The sequence below is a fragment of the Ochotona curzoniae genome, unplaced genomic scaffold (genome assembly GCF_017591425.1).
Source record: "Ochotona curzoniae isolate NIBS_2020 unplaced genomic scaffold, NIBS_Ocur_1.0 contig_520, whole genome shotgun sequence".
NCBI classification, from domain to species: domain Eukaryota; kingdom Metazoa; phylum Chordata; class Mammalia; order Lagomorpha; family Ochotonidae; genus Ochotona; species Ochotona curzoniae.
In genome coordinates, this window is record NW_024466457.1 from 690,784 (window position 1) to 709,195 (window position 18,412).

Below are 18,412 nucleotides of genomic sequence, written 5' to 3' on the forward strand. Positions count from 1 at the left end.
TAAAAGTCAGGGACAGGTAGAAACAGAAAGACAAAAGGATCTTCCATCCACTGGTTCACTACCCAAATGCCAGGGTTGGGCCAGGCCAAAGCCGGGGGCCTGGAGCTCCATCTGGGTCTTCCGAATACTTACAAGTACTTTAGTGAGTACCTGCTGCCAGCCCCAGATGCCTGCCCACTAGCAGGAAGCTGGTTGGGGAGTAGTTAGGATTCACAACCAGACCTCCAATAAAGGATGCAGGTATGCCAAGCAGTGGCTTAACCCACTGCTCCCCATCCCCAATCTCATTTCTTATTCTATCGTCCTATCTAGCAGTGTGTTATCAAAATTTACAAAATAAAAATTTACAAATTTACATTTTATTCTGCTAAAGAAAAAAAAATCGTTGCATTCATGTTGCCAGTTTGGCTTCACCAACTGGTAACTGTGGTGTCAAGGAAGGCAGACATTGGCTGCTGTGCAGTCTCAAGACTCGGTGTCTCCAGTGTGGAACCTGCACAAGCAACAGGTTTTAAAATAAATAAATAAATATATAAATAAGGAAGAAAAAACTCCCCATTTTTCCTTGTTCTCTCAAAATTCCTTTTTGAAAAAATGTGTTGTTTTAAATAAAACAATAAAAAATGTGTTGTTTTAAGGTCAGCATAATAGCTCAACTGGCCAATTCTTTGTCTGTAAGTATAGGCAACCCATAAGATGTTGGTTCCTGTCCTGGTTGCTCTGCTTTCCATCCAGCTCCCTGCCTGTGGTCTGGGAAAGCAGAGAGAATGGGTCAAGCATTGGGTCTCTGCATCCACCCAAAGACCCAGAAGAAACTACTGGCCCTTGGCTTTGCATCAGCTCAGCTTTGGCCATTTGTGGTCATCTTGGGAGTGAACCAGTGGGTAGAAGATCCTTCTGTAATTCCTTCACTCAGTAAATTTACCTTTCCAACTAAAAAAAAAATCTTCAAGCAAACAAAAGTGGTATTTCCGAATTAAATGTCAAAACTTATACATGCTACTCTGGGAACCTATGGATGGTCAATTTGTTTTAGATAGTAAAAATCACTGGGGCTAGTGTTGCAGTGTGGAGAGTAAAGCCACCCACTACAACACTGACATCCCACGTCCTGGCTGTTTCACTTGTGATGTTACTAACCCGGAAAATGCAGCAGAGATGGCCCAAGTACTTGAGCTGTTGCCACCAACGTGGAAGACTTGCGCAAAGCTCTTGGATTTGACCTGGCTCAGCCCTTCACTTGGGAAGTGAGCAAAACTACTTTCTTTGTAACTCTGATTTTCAAGTATATAAAAAAATAAGTCATAAGGGCCCGGCAATGGTAGCCTAGTGGCTAGAGTCCTCGCCTTGCATGTGCCAGGATTCCCATATGGACACCGATTCTAATCCTGACTACTCACTTTCCATCCAGCTCCCAGCCTGTGGCCTGGGAAAGCAGCAGAGGACGGCCTATATCCTTGAGACCCTGCACCTGTGGGGGAGACCTGAAAATGCTCCTGGCTCTGAATTGGCTCAGCTCCAGCCATTGCAGTCACTTGGGAAGTGAACCAGCAGACAGAAGATATTCCTTACTCTCTCCTCCTCTCTGTATATGACTTTCCAATAAATATAAATAAGTCTTTAAAAAAACCCATAAATAAGTCTTTAAAAATTGTGTTATTCTACTTAGTTCACAATGCCTTAAAAAAGGAAATAAGGGAGAAAGGAAGGAAGGAAAGAAAGAAGGAAAGAAAGAAAGAAGGTAGAAAAAAACAATCTGGGACCAGCATCATGGTGCAATGGGTTAAACTGCTGCGTGCCATATTGGCATCCCACATGGGCACTGGTTTGAGTCCAGACTGCTACTCTCCTGATCTAGCTCCCTGCTAATGTACCTGGGAAAGCAGCGGAAGATGGCCCAAGTGCTTGGGTCTCTATACTCATGTGGGAGGCATAGATAAAACTCCTAATGTCAACCTAACTTGACCCAAACAACTACAGCCATCTGGGGAGTCAATCAGCAGATCAAACATCCTGTCCCTCTCTCTAACTCTCATTCTCCTGAGAGCATCTGGTCATTTTAACTGTTCATATATACATTTGAGAGCAAGAGTCCCTTCTGAAGAAAAGCATGTACTAAATTGGGTCCTGAACTAGAAAGCAGTCTGGTATAAGCAGTTTTTTTTTTTTTAAAGATTTATTTATTCTTATTACAAAGTCAGATACACAGAGAGGAGGAGAGAGAGAGGAAGATCTTCCAACTGATGATTCACTCCCCAAGTGACCGCAACGGTCGGTGCTGCACTGATCCAAAGCCAGGAACCAGGAGCCTTTTCCAGGTCTCCCATGTGGGTTCAGGGTCCCAAAGCTTTGGGCCATCCTCCACTGCTTTCCCAAGCCACAAGCAGGGAGCTGGATGGGAAGTGGAGCTGCTGGGATTAGAACTGGTGTCCATATGGGATCCCAGCACGCTCAAGGCGAGGACTTCAACCACTAGGCCACGCCGCTGGGTCCAGTTTTTTTGTTTTTTAAAGATGCATTTATTTTTATTAGAAAGGCAAATCAGATTTCCCGAAAGAAGTAAAGACAGAGAGAAAGATGTTCCATCTGATGGTTCACTCCCCAAATGGCAGCAACGGCTAGAGCTGAATTCATCCAAACGTAGGAGCCAGGAGCTCTTCTGGGTCTCCCACAAGGGTGTAAGGTCCCAAGGCATTAGCCTGTCCTCTACTGCTTTCCTAGGCCACAAGCAGGAGCTGGTTGGGAAGTGGAGCAGCCTCGATGCGAACTGGGGCCCATATGGGATCCTGACATTTGCAATGTGAGGATTTAGCCATTGAGGCATTGTGCTGGGCCCTTGCCCTTGTATGAAAAGACAGCCTTGCAGTAGCTCCAGGAGGAATGAATTGACGATAGGAAGAGTTGTCAAGAAAGGAATCAGATCCAATAGATGTAATTTAAATAAACTCAAAGATCATGTATCAGTTTTTTTTTTCAAAAACAACTGTATGTGGTTTTTCCTCTCTTCCTTCTTCCTCCAAAATACACGTAAGTAAAAAAAGGAGAGGCAAAATAAACTAGCATATATTAGAACTTGAACTCTGACACCGACGTAACTATAAACTTGTGAAAAAATTTATTAATATTAGAAAGGCATATCTACACAGAGAAAAAACCTCCATCCGCTGGCCATTCCCCGAATAGCCTCAATGGCTGGAGCTGAGCTGAGCTGATAAAAAGCCAGGAGCCAGAGCCCAGAGCCTCTTCCGGTTGTCCCATGCCCTTCCCCTGCCTCCCCCCGCCCCCTGGTTTTTTTTAAAAGCCACAAGCATAGTTTCTCTTCCTACTACTATAACCAGTTCCTCCCTTTGGTCCTGACAGCCAACAACAACAAAAGGATCTAAGTCTCTCTGATTAAGACATACATTGTATAGCAGCTGTCAATGCCTTAGGATTGGGTCTGCCGACTAATAATTGCTTAGAATTTCAGCCCAAGGTGAGGGCAAATTCTACTTAAAGCTAAATACTAGCCCAAAAATTGAGTGAAAACTGTAATGCAGCCTTTAAAAAATTAAACACATCAGCAAGAAAGTAACAGAATGCTATAGATTTTCAAGTAGTGAAAAGGCAGTTATAATACTTGAACCTGTGCTCCAGTACATTTATGTTATCAAAGAGAATGTGTTTTGCTACATAACATGAATGTTGGACAATGGTGACTCTAGTTAACAGCAGCATCATTCACTTACTGAAGCACTTAGCCAACTTCCACATTCTAGGCACACTTTTTAAGTGCTTCTGATATAGCAACTGACTCACTTCTCACAACTATAATACTAATTATCCTCATCTGATAGATAACAAAGCTGAGGAACTGAGAGCTAAGATACAACTTGGTGGACCAGGTGTGACGGCTTCGTGGCTAAATCCTTGCCTTTAACACGCTAGAATCCTACATGGGCACTGCTCCATTTCCCTGCTTGTGTCCTGAGAAAGCAGTAGAGGACGGCCCAAAGCCTTGGGACCTTGTACTCATGTGGGAAGACCTGGAAGAAACACCTGACTCCTGGCTTTGGATCAGCTCATTTCTGGCTATTTGGGAAGCAAACTATATCTCTATTTCTCCCCTCTCTCTATTTCTCCTCTCTCTGTAAAATCTGCCTTTCAAATGAAATACATAAATCTCAAAAAAAAGAAAAAATGCAAAAATCTTTAACTTTTGTAACTGAAGGATTCTACGGATTTATAGAAACCTCTGAGAAAAAACATCCTCACCATTCTGCTTGTTTTCTTTGCTCTGCCAATTCGTGCAGTCTCCGCAGGGCTTTTTCCTGTTTCTTCTCATCCTTGCGGGATCTTGAGGAAACATTTCGAGCAAACTCTCTCTGTTTGAGATCTTTTAATCTCTAGGGTAACAGAAGGAAAGGAAGAGAGGGTAGGTAATTTAGGATAACTTGGGTATCTGGAAGTAAACCTTTCAGAATATTTACCATTTACCAATGATTATTGTGCTAGCGGAAAGATGAGTTACACTTTCTTACAGTAACTGAAAACACGACAGCTGATTACTTTGAGTGTAATACTTAGGAATATCTGCAGTTCTAATTAGGACAGCATATCATCTCCTTTATTAGGCAAAATAAAATGATTTCAGAAGCAACAAGCAGATTTGAGAACACTGGGAAGAAAGAAGGGACTTTTTAATCACCTGCACTTCCAGGATGCAAACTAGACAAACAGACCATGTGATACATTGTAATAACACAGGCCAAATTGAACAGAAAGGGGTTAGGCTAATATGGAAAATTACCCAGGTATAACATCTTAAAAAGCAATGTACAGCTTACATGGGGAGTTCATTTGAGTCAGATCAGCAGAGAACATATTCTCATTTCACCATAAAAAGGTGTTCTTTTCAGTATGAACAGAAGTTTCCTATAACTATTACGTGAACCCAGCCGAGGTCCCCCAATGCTAGCGTGTTCAGAACTCACCAACCTGAGCACTTTCCTCTGCTCAGGCTGCTAAAATGACAGAGGAATATGTTTAGGTTTCCATTCTTTAACAGTGTTGAGAGGAACATCCTGGAGATATGGGGGGAGAAGAGAAACAAACTAAAGATTTTTAAATTTAAAATCCAGGTAACAGAATGGGTCTTTAATTCTCAGAAATGACCGTAAAATTTTCCTTAAAAAAACCAAACCAAAACAAAACAAAACAAAAAACCAACTACTCAAAAAGAAAAATGGCAGGAGACACATTAGCCACAGAGTCCAGAGGTATCTTATCTGTGATGAGAGAAATACAATTACTTCAACACACTGGATAAACAAACAAACAAACAAAACAAAACATGTATTAACCTATGTTTTCACAATAGCACCAGGGAAGGAATCTGACCCAATATAAAGTGGACATTGCTTTGTGGAAGGACCTGGTGTTTGACAGAGAGAAGGAATTCTCTTACCTAATATTTATGAAATGTGCTTTGAATCTGTTCGAACTGGGAGTGGGGAAGGGCAGGAGGACACACACACACATACAAAGATATACAGCTAAAGACACTAGTAGAAAACTCACTCTTGTGATCTGGGCTCCCAAATTAGAAGGATTTGCTTTCAACAGATCAGCTGAAAATGTCACATCACAAAGGAAAAAAAAAAGTAAAAAAATAAAACAATAGTGGAAGAGAAAAAAAAAATAAAGCAAGCATTACTACTTAAGCTCTCTCAGTGAATCTGCAAACTGTTATATACTGAACAATTAGGACAAAGCCATGAGCTCTAAAACGTCTGGGCGAAGGGAAGCACCTGTACAACACACACACGTACATACACACAGACCGACACAGTAATCCTACCTAGAGAAAGGGACCTGCCAATGTACATTCCAAGCAAAAAGCAACAGAACTCTGGAAAAGTTACTGCTATCTACTGAGATTGGCAGGCCAAAAAATAAACATTTTTATAAAACTGCCTCAAGAGGAATGATCAACAATTTAGAGTAAATATGAATTGTAGCAGCTTCTTTCTGAGCACAGGGACCCATAGTGGAGCCTATCAGGCCTATTGCTACATACCTAGCTTTCCTCATATCCAAACACTTCAAAAGTTTCCTAGCCAAGATTTCAACAGAATGTGTCTTTCTTCCATCTTCTTCCTAGCCACCTGTTAAGCCGGGAAAAAGTCCCCCACATACAATTTCCTCTCCTCTTACAAATATTTCAACATTTTTCATGAAGCATTTCTCAAAGTACAGGACACTGTCCAACAGAGCAATCCTATTTTCCAAGTCGGGAGTCTCTAGCCAGAATCCGATAGAACTGCCACTCGGTACATCCTTGAAGTGGAAGGAACAGGACCACATCCACACCAGCCCAAGACACTCTGCTCCAAACAGCTACCTCGGGGATACAGTTGCAGGGAAGGACAAAGAAAAGGAGATGTCAATGAGAAAAAAGGAAACTTTTGCTTCCCCCTACCTGCCAGGTAGCTTTGCCTCAGTGTTCTGCAAGGTACAGCAGGCACTCCCATACACTTTCACAAAATTGGAAATCAAATCTGGAGTCTCAAACACAGAACTAGGAAACCCAGAATTCTTTTTTTTTTTCTTTTAAAAATCTATTTATTTTTATTGGAAAGGCAGATTTACAGAGAAAAGGACAGAGCAAGATCTTATGTCTGCCAGCTGACTTCCCAAGTGGCTATAATGGTTGGAGTTGCGCCAATCTGAAGCAGGGAGCCAAGAATCTTGTCTGGGTCTCCCACAGGGATGCAGGGTCTGAGCAGCCAGAATGTGAATTGGCACCTATATGGGATTCCAGTGGATGCAAAGTGGGGACTGAGCCACTAAGCTACTGTGCCAGGGCCAAACCCCAGAATTCTAACCTTACTTTTACATATGAGACTCAGGCACTTCTCCCAAACCCAATTTGAACATCTGAGGTCGCTTAAAAAATTCTTAAGATAAAAATGACAAGACGAGGCCAAGGTTTCTCTTCACCTAGAATGATGCCTAAATCCAAGCCTCCTGGGGCTGATACCATGGCATAGCATGTTAAACCTCCACCTCCGGTGCCGGCATTGCAGATGAGTACCAGTTTTACTCCCAGATACTCTACTTTTGAGCTGGCTCCCTGCTAATGGTCTGGAAAAGGCAGCAGAGGATGGGCGACTGGCCCAGCTCCAACTATTGCAGCGAATTGGGGTGTGAATCAGTGGAAGGAAGATTTCTGTGTATCTTTTTCTCTCTCGCAAGCTCTGCTTTTCAAACACAAAACAAAATAAATTTTAAGAAGAAATTCTAAATAATAATAATAAACCTTCAAATCTTTTCTTTGCAGCTAAATTTCCTTCGTGAAGTCTCTGATAATCTTTCCGAGAAGCACTATTGAGTGTCAGGTATCTAACAGTGCCATAGCTCACCCAACAACCACAGGATTTTGCTCTGACTACAACTTTCTAGATTTTTTTTTTTAAGATTTATTTTATTTTTATTGGGAAGGCGGATATACAGAGAGGAGAGACAGAGAGGAAGGTCTTCCGGCCGATGATTCACTCCCCAAGTGAGCGCAACGGACGTTGCTATGCTGATCCGAAGCCAGGAGCCTCTTCCAGGTCTCCCACGCGGGTGCAGGGTCCCAAAGCCTTGGGCCGTCCTCGACTGCTTTCCTGGGCCACAGGCAGGGAGCTGGAAGGGAAGCGGGGCTGCCAGGATTAGAACTGGTGCCCATATGGGATCCCGGGTGTGCAAGGCGAGGACCTTAACCACTTGCGCCACCGCGCCGGGCCCTAGATTTTTTTTTAAACACATTGGGTTTCCAGTTTAGTCAAAAATATCCTGAATTTGGTTTCAATAATTACTTGTCAAGTGATTTTACCTTACTGAATTCTAGTTCCCACACTAGAAAATCAGGGATATCTATCAGATTTGGGCCCGGCGTGGTGGCCTAGCAGCTGAAGTCCTTGCCTTGAATGCGCTGGGATCCTATATGGATGCCTGTTCTAATCCCGGCAGCCCCACTTCCCATACAGCTCCTTGCTTGTGGCCTGAGAAAGCAGTTGAGGACAGGCCAAACCCTTGGGACCCTGCACCCACGTGGGAGACCTGGAATAAGTTCCTGGCTCCCAGCTCCAGATTGGCTCAGCTTCTGCTTCTGAATGAATCACCCACGACATCATACGTGGTAAGGTAAAGTCCAGGAGAGCACACAACTGGGTATATTATTTAATAGTATAGAAGTGACTGCTTTTACTGTTTAGTCTAGCTTCAATAAACATTTAAGTTTTAAAAAAAGTGACTACTTTAAGGTATTTTTGTATATGTACATGTATATAAATACACGATATACACAAATGTGTATCAAAACACGAACACATGTATATAGCACATATTTTCCTCATTACTACTATGACGATTTAGGTTTTATTTACTTAACATATCTTTTTTTTTAAAGATTTATTTTTATTATTATTTTTTCATTGGAAAGGCAGATATACAGAGAGGAGAGACAGAGAGGAAGATCTTCCCTCCGATGGTTCACTCCCCAAGTGAGCGCAACGGGCCGACACTATGCCGATCTGAAGCCAGGAGCCTCTTCCGGGTCTCCCACATGGGTGCAGGGTCCCAAAGCTTTGGGCTGTCCTCGACTGCTTTCCCAGGCCACAGGCAGGGAGCTGGAAGGGAAGCGGGGCTGCCGGGATTAGAACCGGCGCCCATATGGGATCCCGGGCGTGCAAGGCGAGGACCTTTAACCACTTGCGCCACCGCGCCGGGCCCTACTTAACATATCTTTAGGGTTCACATATGTTATATATACTGGTAAATCACTCCTTTTATTGTGAAGCATATTCCATCGTGTGGACATGCCTATTTCATCCATGTACCAACTGCTGTACACGTGGATTATTTCTGCTTTTTGGTTATTATGAATAATGTCATGAACATTCTTGCACAATTCTTATGTGGCCAGCCATTTACTTTCATTTTTCTTGGCCGTATGCCAGTCATATATCTCTATATATAAGCTTGTGAAGAAGTTTCAAACCATTTTTCAGGAGTTTTATCATTGTATTATTTCATAAGCTGCGTAGCAGGGTTTTAACTCCACTGCACCCTCTCCAGTATTACTTATTGTGTGTTCATTTCTTCCACTCTAGTGGGAATATGACTGACAAAGCTGCTACAACCTACAGCAAATTGAACAGCAGTTCTCAGCCCAGAGGTCTGAGACACAGGTGGAGTTTCAGGTTCTCACTCCAGCCCGAAGCAGTGCCCACCACTGTGGCCATCTGAGGCTGAGTCAGCAGAAGAGACATTTCTTTCTCTTAATCTACCTTTCAAATAAACAAATCTTAAAAAAAAAATTGAAAAGTTTAAACTGAAAATTATCTTCTGTCACTTAAAAAAAAAAAGATATATTTATTTAACTGGTAAGGCAGATAGGAGAAACATCTTCTATCTGCTGGTTCACTCCCAAGTGGCAGCAACAGCCGGAGCTGAACGAATCCGAAGCTGGGAGTCAAGAGATTCTTCCAGGTCTCTCACGCAGGAGCAGGGTCTCAAGGCTTTGGACCATCCTCTACTGCTTTCTCAGGCCACAGGCAGGGAGCTGGATGGGAAGCAAAGTGGGGTTGCTGGGATATGATCAGGGACATGAACGGATGGAAGATCTTCCTTTCTGTCTCTCCTCCTCTCTGTATATTTGCCTTACCAATAAAAACAATTTAAAAAAAAAAAAGGGCCAACTGGACTTAATAGAGTTATAATTTTTTTTTAAAAGATTTTCATTTGTTGGCAACCTTTTATTTTTTTAAAAAAAGATTTATTTATTTTTATTGGAAAGGCAGATATACACAGAGGAGGAGAGACAGAGGAATATCTTCCCTCCGATGATTCACTCCCCAAGTGACTGCAACTGCCGGTGCTGTGCCAATCCAGAGCCAGAGCTGTGCAGGAGCCAGGAACCTCCTCCAGGTCTCCCATGCAGGTGCAGGGTCCCAAGGCTTTGGGTTGTCCTCAACTGCTTTCCCAGGCCATAAGCAGGGAGCTGGATGGGAAGTGGAGCTGTCCGGATTAGAACCCATGTCCATATGGGATTCCAGTTCATTCAAGAAGACTTTAGCCACTAGGCCACGCCGCCAGGCCTAAGTTCCAATTCTGAAGTGTATCTGTCCTCGTGCCATGTTACTTTCAGCACATCGCATGCTATGCGTACTACCCTGAGCACAATCAGTAAATGGTAAAACCTCCAGTGGGGAGTGAGCATGCCACACTTCAATGAAGTCCTTGGGAAGCTGAAACAGGATCATTCCTTGATCATCAAGGAATTTTCAGGAAACATATCAATCCAAATCGGCTTCATTTTTTTTTTTTAATTTTATTTTTACTGGAAAGTCAGATATATAGAGAGGAGGAGAGACAGAAGAAGATCTTCCGTCCAATGATTCACACCCCAAGTGGCCTCAACGGCTGGAGCTGTGCCGAACCGGAGCCATAGCCTCTTCTGGGTCTCCCACATGGGAGCAGGATCCCAAGACTTTGGGCCGTCCTCGACTACTTTTCCAGGCCACTGTGCTGGGCCCATATGGCATTTTTGAGTAATGAGAAAAAGTCTAAAACTTCTATTCCTTACTAATGCTACTGATCGAAATAATCAACTAAGAAAAAGTAACACTATCAAATAGCAGTGTATAAACAGTTTAGACAAGGCTAACTAAATCATGCCATTATATTCTATTTTGTACAATTTAGATGAAAAGTCATGAATAACTGCTGTAAGTTTCATCTGTTCTAATTCATCTATTTAATGCTCAGAAGGTGTTTCTGTACAGTGTGTTACGTCACTGCCTGGAATTCCACATCCCACAAAGTTCCAGCTATTCTGCATTTTCAATTCAAATTCTTGGTGGTGCATCTGAAAGGCAGCACCATGGTGGCTCAGTACTTGGCTCCTGCCATCAAAGTGGGAAACCTGGGTGGAGTTCCCGGCTGCCATCTTCAACCTGGTCCAGATCTGGATGCTGTGGTCACATCTGGGGAGTGAACCAGTAGACAGATAATCTGTAGCTCTCTCTATTTCCCGCTTCTTTCACTCTACCTTTCCAATAAACAAACTGATCTTTAGTTCAGAAAACTATTAGTTTTATTCATTGCTAAAACGGACCTTGATATTCAATAAAACATCAGTCTTTTTAGAAAATGTAAAAAGTACAAAGGTTTTTGAAATACTAAGGCTATTTTAGAAAAAGAAGAGAGAGTCTAAAAGCACTTCCTCCAAAACACAGATCCTTTAGTAAACTGAGGGAATTTCTGAAGCTGCATCACAGCACTAGAAAGCGATGGCTGGATTACACTAGCCCAGGCAGAAAATCACAAGCAAGCTGGTTCCGACAGTAGCAGTAAGGAGGCAGCTTTTCAGGTGCTATGCCTCCAGTGTTAGAACCGGCAGGACCCTGTGTGGAGAGGTAGGAAAGCTAGAGTTTTGGGCTACAAACTATGATACTTAGAGGTGTTTGGCAGGTGGCACGTAGGAAGAGATGAAGTGAAAATCACTGCGAAACAGAGTGAGGAAACAGACAGCCATTGTTAGTTTGAAATGCAGGCCCCAATATAGTCAGACACTTTAAATTGTTCAAGAAAAGCCAAACACTGAATTATGCAAAATCTTCCAATTAAAAAAAAAAGTTGGAAACTAAGTGATATTAAAGAGGGGAAAAGACATCACTGTGACCACCAGGCAAGATGTATCTCTGAAACATTCTGTGTTAATCCTGATTTATGTAACAGAAGGACCCTTAGAAGCACAAAGAGGAAAAGATTTGCAGAATCTGGTGTGGTGACAAGATGCCAAGCAAGAAAACAGGAGAGAGAGGAAGAGGGTGAGGGAGACTGATTCTTAAGTGTGGTGCTACAAATTTGCTGCGGGTGGAGGGAAGGCAGAATATTCTTCTGAATTGAATTTTAAGCACTTTGAAAATCTAAGGACAACAATTTTCATTGCCATGAGCTTTAAAAAAAATATACCCGAAGCCTTACAAAGACCAGAAGGTAGGAATGGAAACGTTTTAGTTTCAACCTTAGCAAGTTGTAACAAAGCTAGGAGGGTAGATAATCAGCGCTTATGGTTATCCAGCACTGAGGCCCATCAGAACTCATTTATACACACAGCAAGGTTTGCTGCTGGAGATTTAAAAATGTATTTAAACTCCAAAGAGCCAAAATGTCTTATTACCATTTTCATTTTTGAAGATTAAGCTAAGTCTTAATATTTCTGTTAATGACTTCCTAAAATCTTAGTAAATTTTCGAAAAATGCCAGTGGCTAGGGAGCACAAAATCACTATGAATCAGAAATTGTGTTTAATAAAGGTAAGGGTATGCTCAGAACCCTGCCTACATTAGTAGTTTACCACTAACATGACATTATTTCTCTGAGAAATTTTAATGGTGAAAGTATGTAAACTAGGGATTACTAACACAGGGCCAGAGTACTTACCTATTATCTCAGATTCATAATAATCCTGTGTGCCTTCCTGGAAGACAAGACAGGGTGTCTTTATGTCTTTAGCACAAGAATTTGGAGAAATGGAAGGTCCACTGGTATGATAAATTTATGTCCGTAAAAAAGAACAAAAAATATGCCCAACCTCCAGCTAGAGCAGGCTGTATAAGGACTGTAAAATCATTTGGTCTGGCAAAGCAACTGCAGATGAGACTTGAAATTCAATACATCCATAGCATGATAGTTTTGGATAATGTAGGGGCTGCAGAAGCTGTGTATTTACCCAAACAGAGGGCCCTTAACAGAAAAGCTGTTCCGCACATAGATTATTTAGTTGTGTTGTAACAAGGTCAATTAAGGGTTCCTTGGAAGTCAACATGCAGAGATTTGAATTATTAAAAGAAATTTAGCACTGCGCTTTTGTTTATATTTTATATCAATCTAGAGTCTAGCGTTAGCACAAGACAGAAATGTGAAGATGAAACGGCCTTTATTTCAACCAAATGAAAAGCATTCTATCAAAAACTAAGAAGAATCTATTCGTTTTTAATACCTAAGATGAGCTTTGGCTTAAGCTGAAGAAATAAACTCATTTTTCATTAATCCTGTTAAAACATTTTCCCCAAACCAGAGATCACAGCTACATTCTATATTAGTGGACAGACGGTCCATGAGTTTTCCACAAGAAATCAATTTATTTTCACATTGATGAGAATCTAAAAAAGTTGCAAGTGAATATTCTGGATTATTTAGATGAGCATTTAGTACAAGTTTATAACATGAGTAGGACAGTAAAATGATTATGATGTCTATGTAACAAGCAAAGGTAGATAATGTCAGTTTCATATGTATTTAGAAGTTTTCCAGTAATTCTGATAGGACAGTTTATCCACTTAAGTGGTACTGATTGCCATTCCAGTGGAGCAAGTCTTTGTTTCTAGAGACACTCCTTAGCACTGTAGAATGTCTAGCAGCAAAGTGTCTTGTGTCTACCAGATGCCTGCAGCACCATGCTTCTAACTATGACAGCTGAAAATGCCTGCAAACACTGCTAAGTACTCTCAAGGAATAAAATCTCCCTAGACTGGAAAATCATTACAACAGAGAAAAGGAGGAAGAAAATCAAGATAAGGTACACACATAATAAACATGCAGATTCAAATGACCCAAACATTTCCCCTTCACTCATGCTGACAGCACCACCACTAAAACATTATCACATTCATGATTTCAATGTGAGCTTCATTAGTTTTGTACTTTTTTTCACATTTAATTTAGATCTATCTTGCTTTGATGTCTTCTTGGTTTCCTTTTTTTGTCTCAAATATTATTCAGACTTCTCATCACTTAAAATTGTACCTTTAAAAATTTTTTTTTTTGGCCTAAATGATCAGATACTTTTCAATGCAAGAAAATTTCAAGAGTCCAAAAAGCTATGTACTTAGATGCTAAATGCTAATCTACTAAAAATAAGCTGAAAAATTATAGATACACTGAAGAACTAGAAAAGTCAATAACAGGTGATATTCACTGCAATATTTTTTTTTCCTTGAAAGATGACTCTTCAAAGGAATAAGGTCATCATCAACATCCAATCCATTTATATTTTCTCTAAATTTCTCTTTGAATTAAGTACAGCTGACAGTGTATTAAAACAATGCCCACATGTACATAATAATATTGAAAAACTATCTTGAAAACAACTTTTTAAGTGGAACAATCTTAAATTGGTTTAGATGTGGTTCAACATAGACAAGACTGTTACAGATAATGTAACACGATGGCTCAGCAGTATCCCAGGAGCAGGAAGGGTAAAACAGGTCAAAGCTTGCCTTTCACCTGTGCACTGAAATCTCACAGCCGATTTCAAAGATGAGATATACATTAGAAAAAAAAAGTCTTGGTTCAATGAGAACAGGTAATTATTTTGGCAATGCTTATAAATTTTTTTAGCATACAATTACCATAGCCCACAAAGACCTATAGTAGTTAGGGAAACTGACCCAAAATCAAGTGGACCAAAACTATCAAAAAAAGGCAGAGTTCTACAAATCTCAAGATTCATTTCTCCCTTTTCAAATCTCTCAGAATTACTACCAGCTTCTGTAATCCAGTAATCAGGTACAAATTTCTTTCCCAGCCCAATGAAGAGAAAAGACTGCAAAGAAAGTGTGATTAGCTTCTCAGTTTTTCAGCAAGCAGCAGGAGTGTTCTGTTTAAGACACCATCTAATTTTATTTCATTCACAAGATTTATCTACTTTCAAAGCATATTGAATAACGAAATGACATACTGATAATAGCTGCAAACAAAGTACAAACTTTTACAGAAATTGAAAACATAACAGGTTTTCAAAACACCTGAAAATTTAACATGTTTAGAATAAAGCAGAAATAGAAATAAACCTCCCAGGCCCGGTGTGGTGGCCTAGCAGCTAGTCTTCGCCTTGAATGCGCCAGGATCCCATATGGGGGGATCCCATATGGTTGCCGGTTCTAATCCCAGCAGCTCCACTTCCCATCCAGTTCCCTGCTTGTGGCCTGGGAAAGCAGTTCAGGACAGCCCAAAGCCTTGGGACCCGGCAACTGTGTGGGAGACCTGAAGAATCCCGGTTCTGGATTGGCAACAGCACAGACCGTTGCGCTCACTTGGGGAGTGAATCATTGGACGGAAGATCTTCCTCTCTGTCTCTCCTCCTCTCTTTGTAATAAAAATAAATAAATCTTTAAAGAAAAAATAAACCTCCCAGTAAACCTCACCTAAACTATCAAATTAAAATAAAGCTCAAGTCACTCAGAATGAAAAAAAATTACATATCTGATTTATGGAACTCACAATTCTTTCTATTTAAAATAGTCAGGTGGAGACAGCAAGGAGGAAAAACAGGTGTCTATGTTGGAATTTCTGCCACTAGCAAGAATGAACTATGCAGATGATCTTTAATAAAGACTCGCAGATGTAAGAAACCTGTAGTCCAAGTCTTCTGAACGTATTTATAAAATTCAATAGTTACCATGAGAGAGAAAAAATCATTCTGTTTGTCAGCAAGGAACTACCCACCTGCTTGTGCGCATGATCATAGGAGTTGATATGGTTGTCAAATTCCTGATGCTTTTGATATTGCTTATCACAGAGTTCACAGTAAAAGTTGGCTCTTAGGTCTTCCAAGGCTTTGGCAATTGCTTTCTCTTTGTCAACATAATCCTGTAAGAACCACAAAATGCAAACAAATGAACTTGATAGAACTGAAGGTATCATAAATAGCCTTAGCTGAGGATCAATGGAAACTTCATAAAAATTAGTGTACTTATTAGTAATAGCCAGATGAAACCCAAGTGGCAATCTGATAGGCTAATATTACTACTAACATTTGTTTCCTTAAAGTTAACAAAATTTTCAGAGTTTAATTTCAGGGTTGGTGTTATAGAACAGAAGATAAAGTACAGCGGCTCATGACTCCAGCATCCCAACATCATAGTGTTTTAATTCTGGCTGCTCTGTTTCTGATCCAGCTTCCTGCCAATGTGCCTAGGGAAGCAGTGGAGGATTGTCTAAGGACTTGAGAGACACGTGAGGACTGAATGGAATTCCTGCCTTCTGTCTCCAGTCTACCTGAGTCCAAACTATGGTGGCCACTTGGAGAATCAGTGGATGATTGCTCTCTCTCTCTCTATCCACTTCACTTCTCTGACACTCTGCCTTTCAAATAAATAAAATAAATATTAAAGATAAATAAGTTCAACTGCTCATCTCTTTTGCCAATATGGTAGGATTAGATGCTCTAGGACGTTCTCTTCCTTCCCTTGCTTAAAATTTAAAATATTACATATAATACACAATTTCTGACTGCAGTGCTCAAACCACAGGAGGATGTACAACAAAAACACTGGGGTGTGGTATGTGAGCAGGGTCAGCCGTAGAGATTTCAGAATCTCTTGATTTTGGCAGAAGGAAATAAGAAGCCTCTCAGAAAGCACCTTCAATTTTGACCCTAAAACTTTCCCAACTTTGAGACCAACCAAAGATGAGTTACAAGAAAGATCACTACACACAAAGGAAACTCATTAACTGACAGTAAAAACAAAAAAAGCAAAATAGGAATGCCCCATGATCAGATAGTAGAATAGTCCGTCACAAAATACAGATTAACTATAAAAATATACAATGAAATTATAAAATCAATCAAGCATAAAACACCATAAAATAATTATGCGGAATGCAGACAGAACCAATAGACTTGTGTAACTAAAAACATATTCATAAAAAAAATAAACCGGGCCCGGTGCGGTGGCGCAAATGGTTAAGGTCCTCGCCTTGCACACCCAGGATCCCATATGGGCGCCGGTTCTAATCCCAGCAGCCCCGCTTCCCTTCCAGCTCCCTGCTTGTGGCCCGGGAAAGCAGTCGAGGACGGCCCAAGGCTTTGGGACCCTGCACCCGCGTGGGAGACCCGGAAGAGGCTCCTGGCTTCAGATCGGCATAGTGTCAGCCCGTTGCGCTCACTTAGGGAGGGAATCATCGGAGGGAAGATCTTTCTCTCTGTCTCTCCTCTCTGTATATCCGCCTTTCCAATAAAAAACAAAATAATAAAAATAAATCTTTAAAAAAAAATAAACCAACAAAACAGAACCCTCGAAACAGATTAGATACATGTCAAAGACTGTGGAACAACGAGAATGTTCTGGAATTAGATTACAGCAATGGCTCCGAAGCCTCATGGACTACAACAAAAACCACTCAGCTAGAGGCTTTACATGGGTAAACATTATGGCGCATCATTCTATCGTAGTTAAAAGGGCGGGCCCAGTGCAGTAGCCTACTGGCCAAAGTCTCACCTTCCATGTGCCAAGATCACATATAGGTGCCAGTTCTAATCCTGGCAGCCCCGCTTCCAATCCAGCTCCCTGCTTGTGGCTTGAGAAAACAATAGAGGACGGCCTACCCACTAAATAGTTTAATATTTTTGTTTTTCTCTGCTTCCTCTATCCATTACTGAAATGACATGTTTAAAGTTTCCCGTGATGCTGGATATCACATTTCTCCCTACAGTTCTGTCATTTTTTCATTTGTATATTTTTGGGCAATGATGTAAGTACTTACAAATCTAACACTGCTTATTTTGCTTGTAAAGTGAATGCTAAAACTTAATGTTTATTTTATTTGACAAAACTACAATGTTTTGTTTGGACCATCGGTGTGTAGTTTTTTGGTTTTTAACCTTCTGTAATGTTACTTTTCAGGTATATTATCAGCACCTGGGCCATCTTCTGCTGCTTTTTCAGGCATATTATCAGGGAGCTGGATTGGAAGTAGAAAAGTGAGGACGTTAAGTGGCACTCACGTGGGATACCACCATTATGAGTAACAGTTTTACACCGCGTGACATGCCAGCTCCCCTTCTCAACTTCTGTAAGGAATTTTTACACAGTGCTTTACACTTACTTAACCCTTATTTCCTATCTTCTTCATTTATTCTACTGCGTCAAACCTTACTTCTGTGATCACTTTCTCTCTGAAGCACATCCTTTGTTATTCTCTGAGCAAATTCTCATAGTTTCCATTTGTGTGGATTTGTCTTTATTAGCCTTCATTCCCCAGAGACCACTGTACATGTAAATTAGCCCTAGGCTTGCAAACACTCTGCCTGTATCATTCCACTGCATCGTGGCTTCTGGAAGGCAGCTTTTGAGAAGCCAGCAGGCTGTATTTTTATTACAGAAAATCACTTTCAACGGAGTGCTTTTAAGACCTCTGTGATTTAAATATTCTCTGTTACAAAAAAATGTGTCTACAAAAGGTGTCTATTTATTTCACCAGTTTGAGACTCTAGGTTCTCATATCTGTACTATTTTAGTCTCTTTTATAAGTGCTGAAAAAAATTTTAGCTATTACCTCCTCAAATACTGCTTTTGTCTCATTCTTCTTTCGAGTA

The 18,412-nt window shown here is 40.9% G+C and overlaps 1 protein-coding gene and 1 non-coding gene across 4 annotated transcripts in view; one reads left to right on the forward strand and one right to left on the reverse strand.

Moving 5' to 3' along the window:
• Positions 1-18,412, reverse strand: part of GPATCH8 (G-patch domain containing 8) — a 75,926-nt gene that overhangs the window by 6,409 nt on the left and 51,105 nt on the right. For all 3 annotated transcript variants that reach the window (XM_040989215.1, XM_040989216.1, XM_040989217.1), the window contains 2 exons: positions 15,541-15,684; positions 4,255-4,385 (listed from right to left, as the gene is read on the reverse strand). In XM_040989215.1, the coding sequence (XP_040845149.1) occupies positions 4,255-4,385; positions 15,541-15,684 (275 nt within the window). The remainder of the gene's footprint in view (positions 1-4,254; positions 4,386-15,540; positions 15,685-18,412) is intronic.
• LOC121162355 lies at positions 387-510 on the forward strand. The gene has a single exon (XR_005884785.1). It is a non-coding gene; the product is annotated as a small nucleolar RNA SNORA13 (small nucleolar RNA).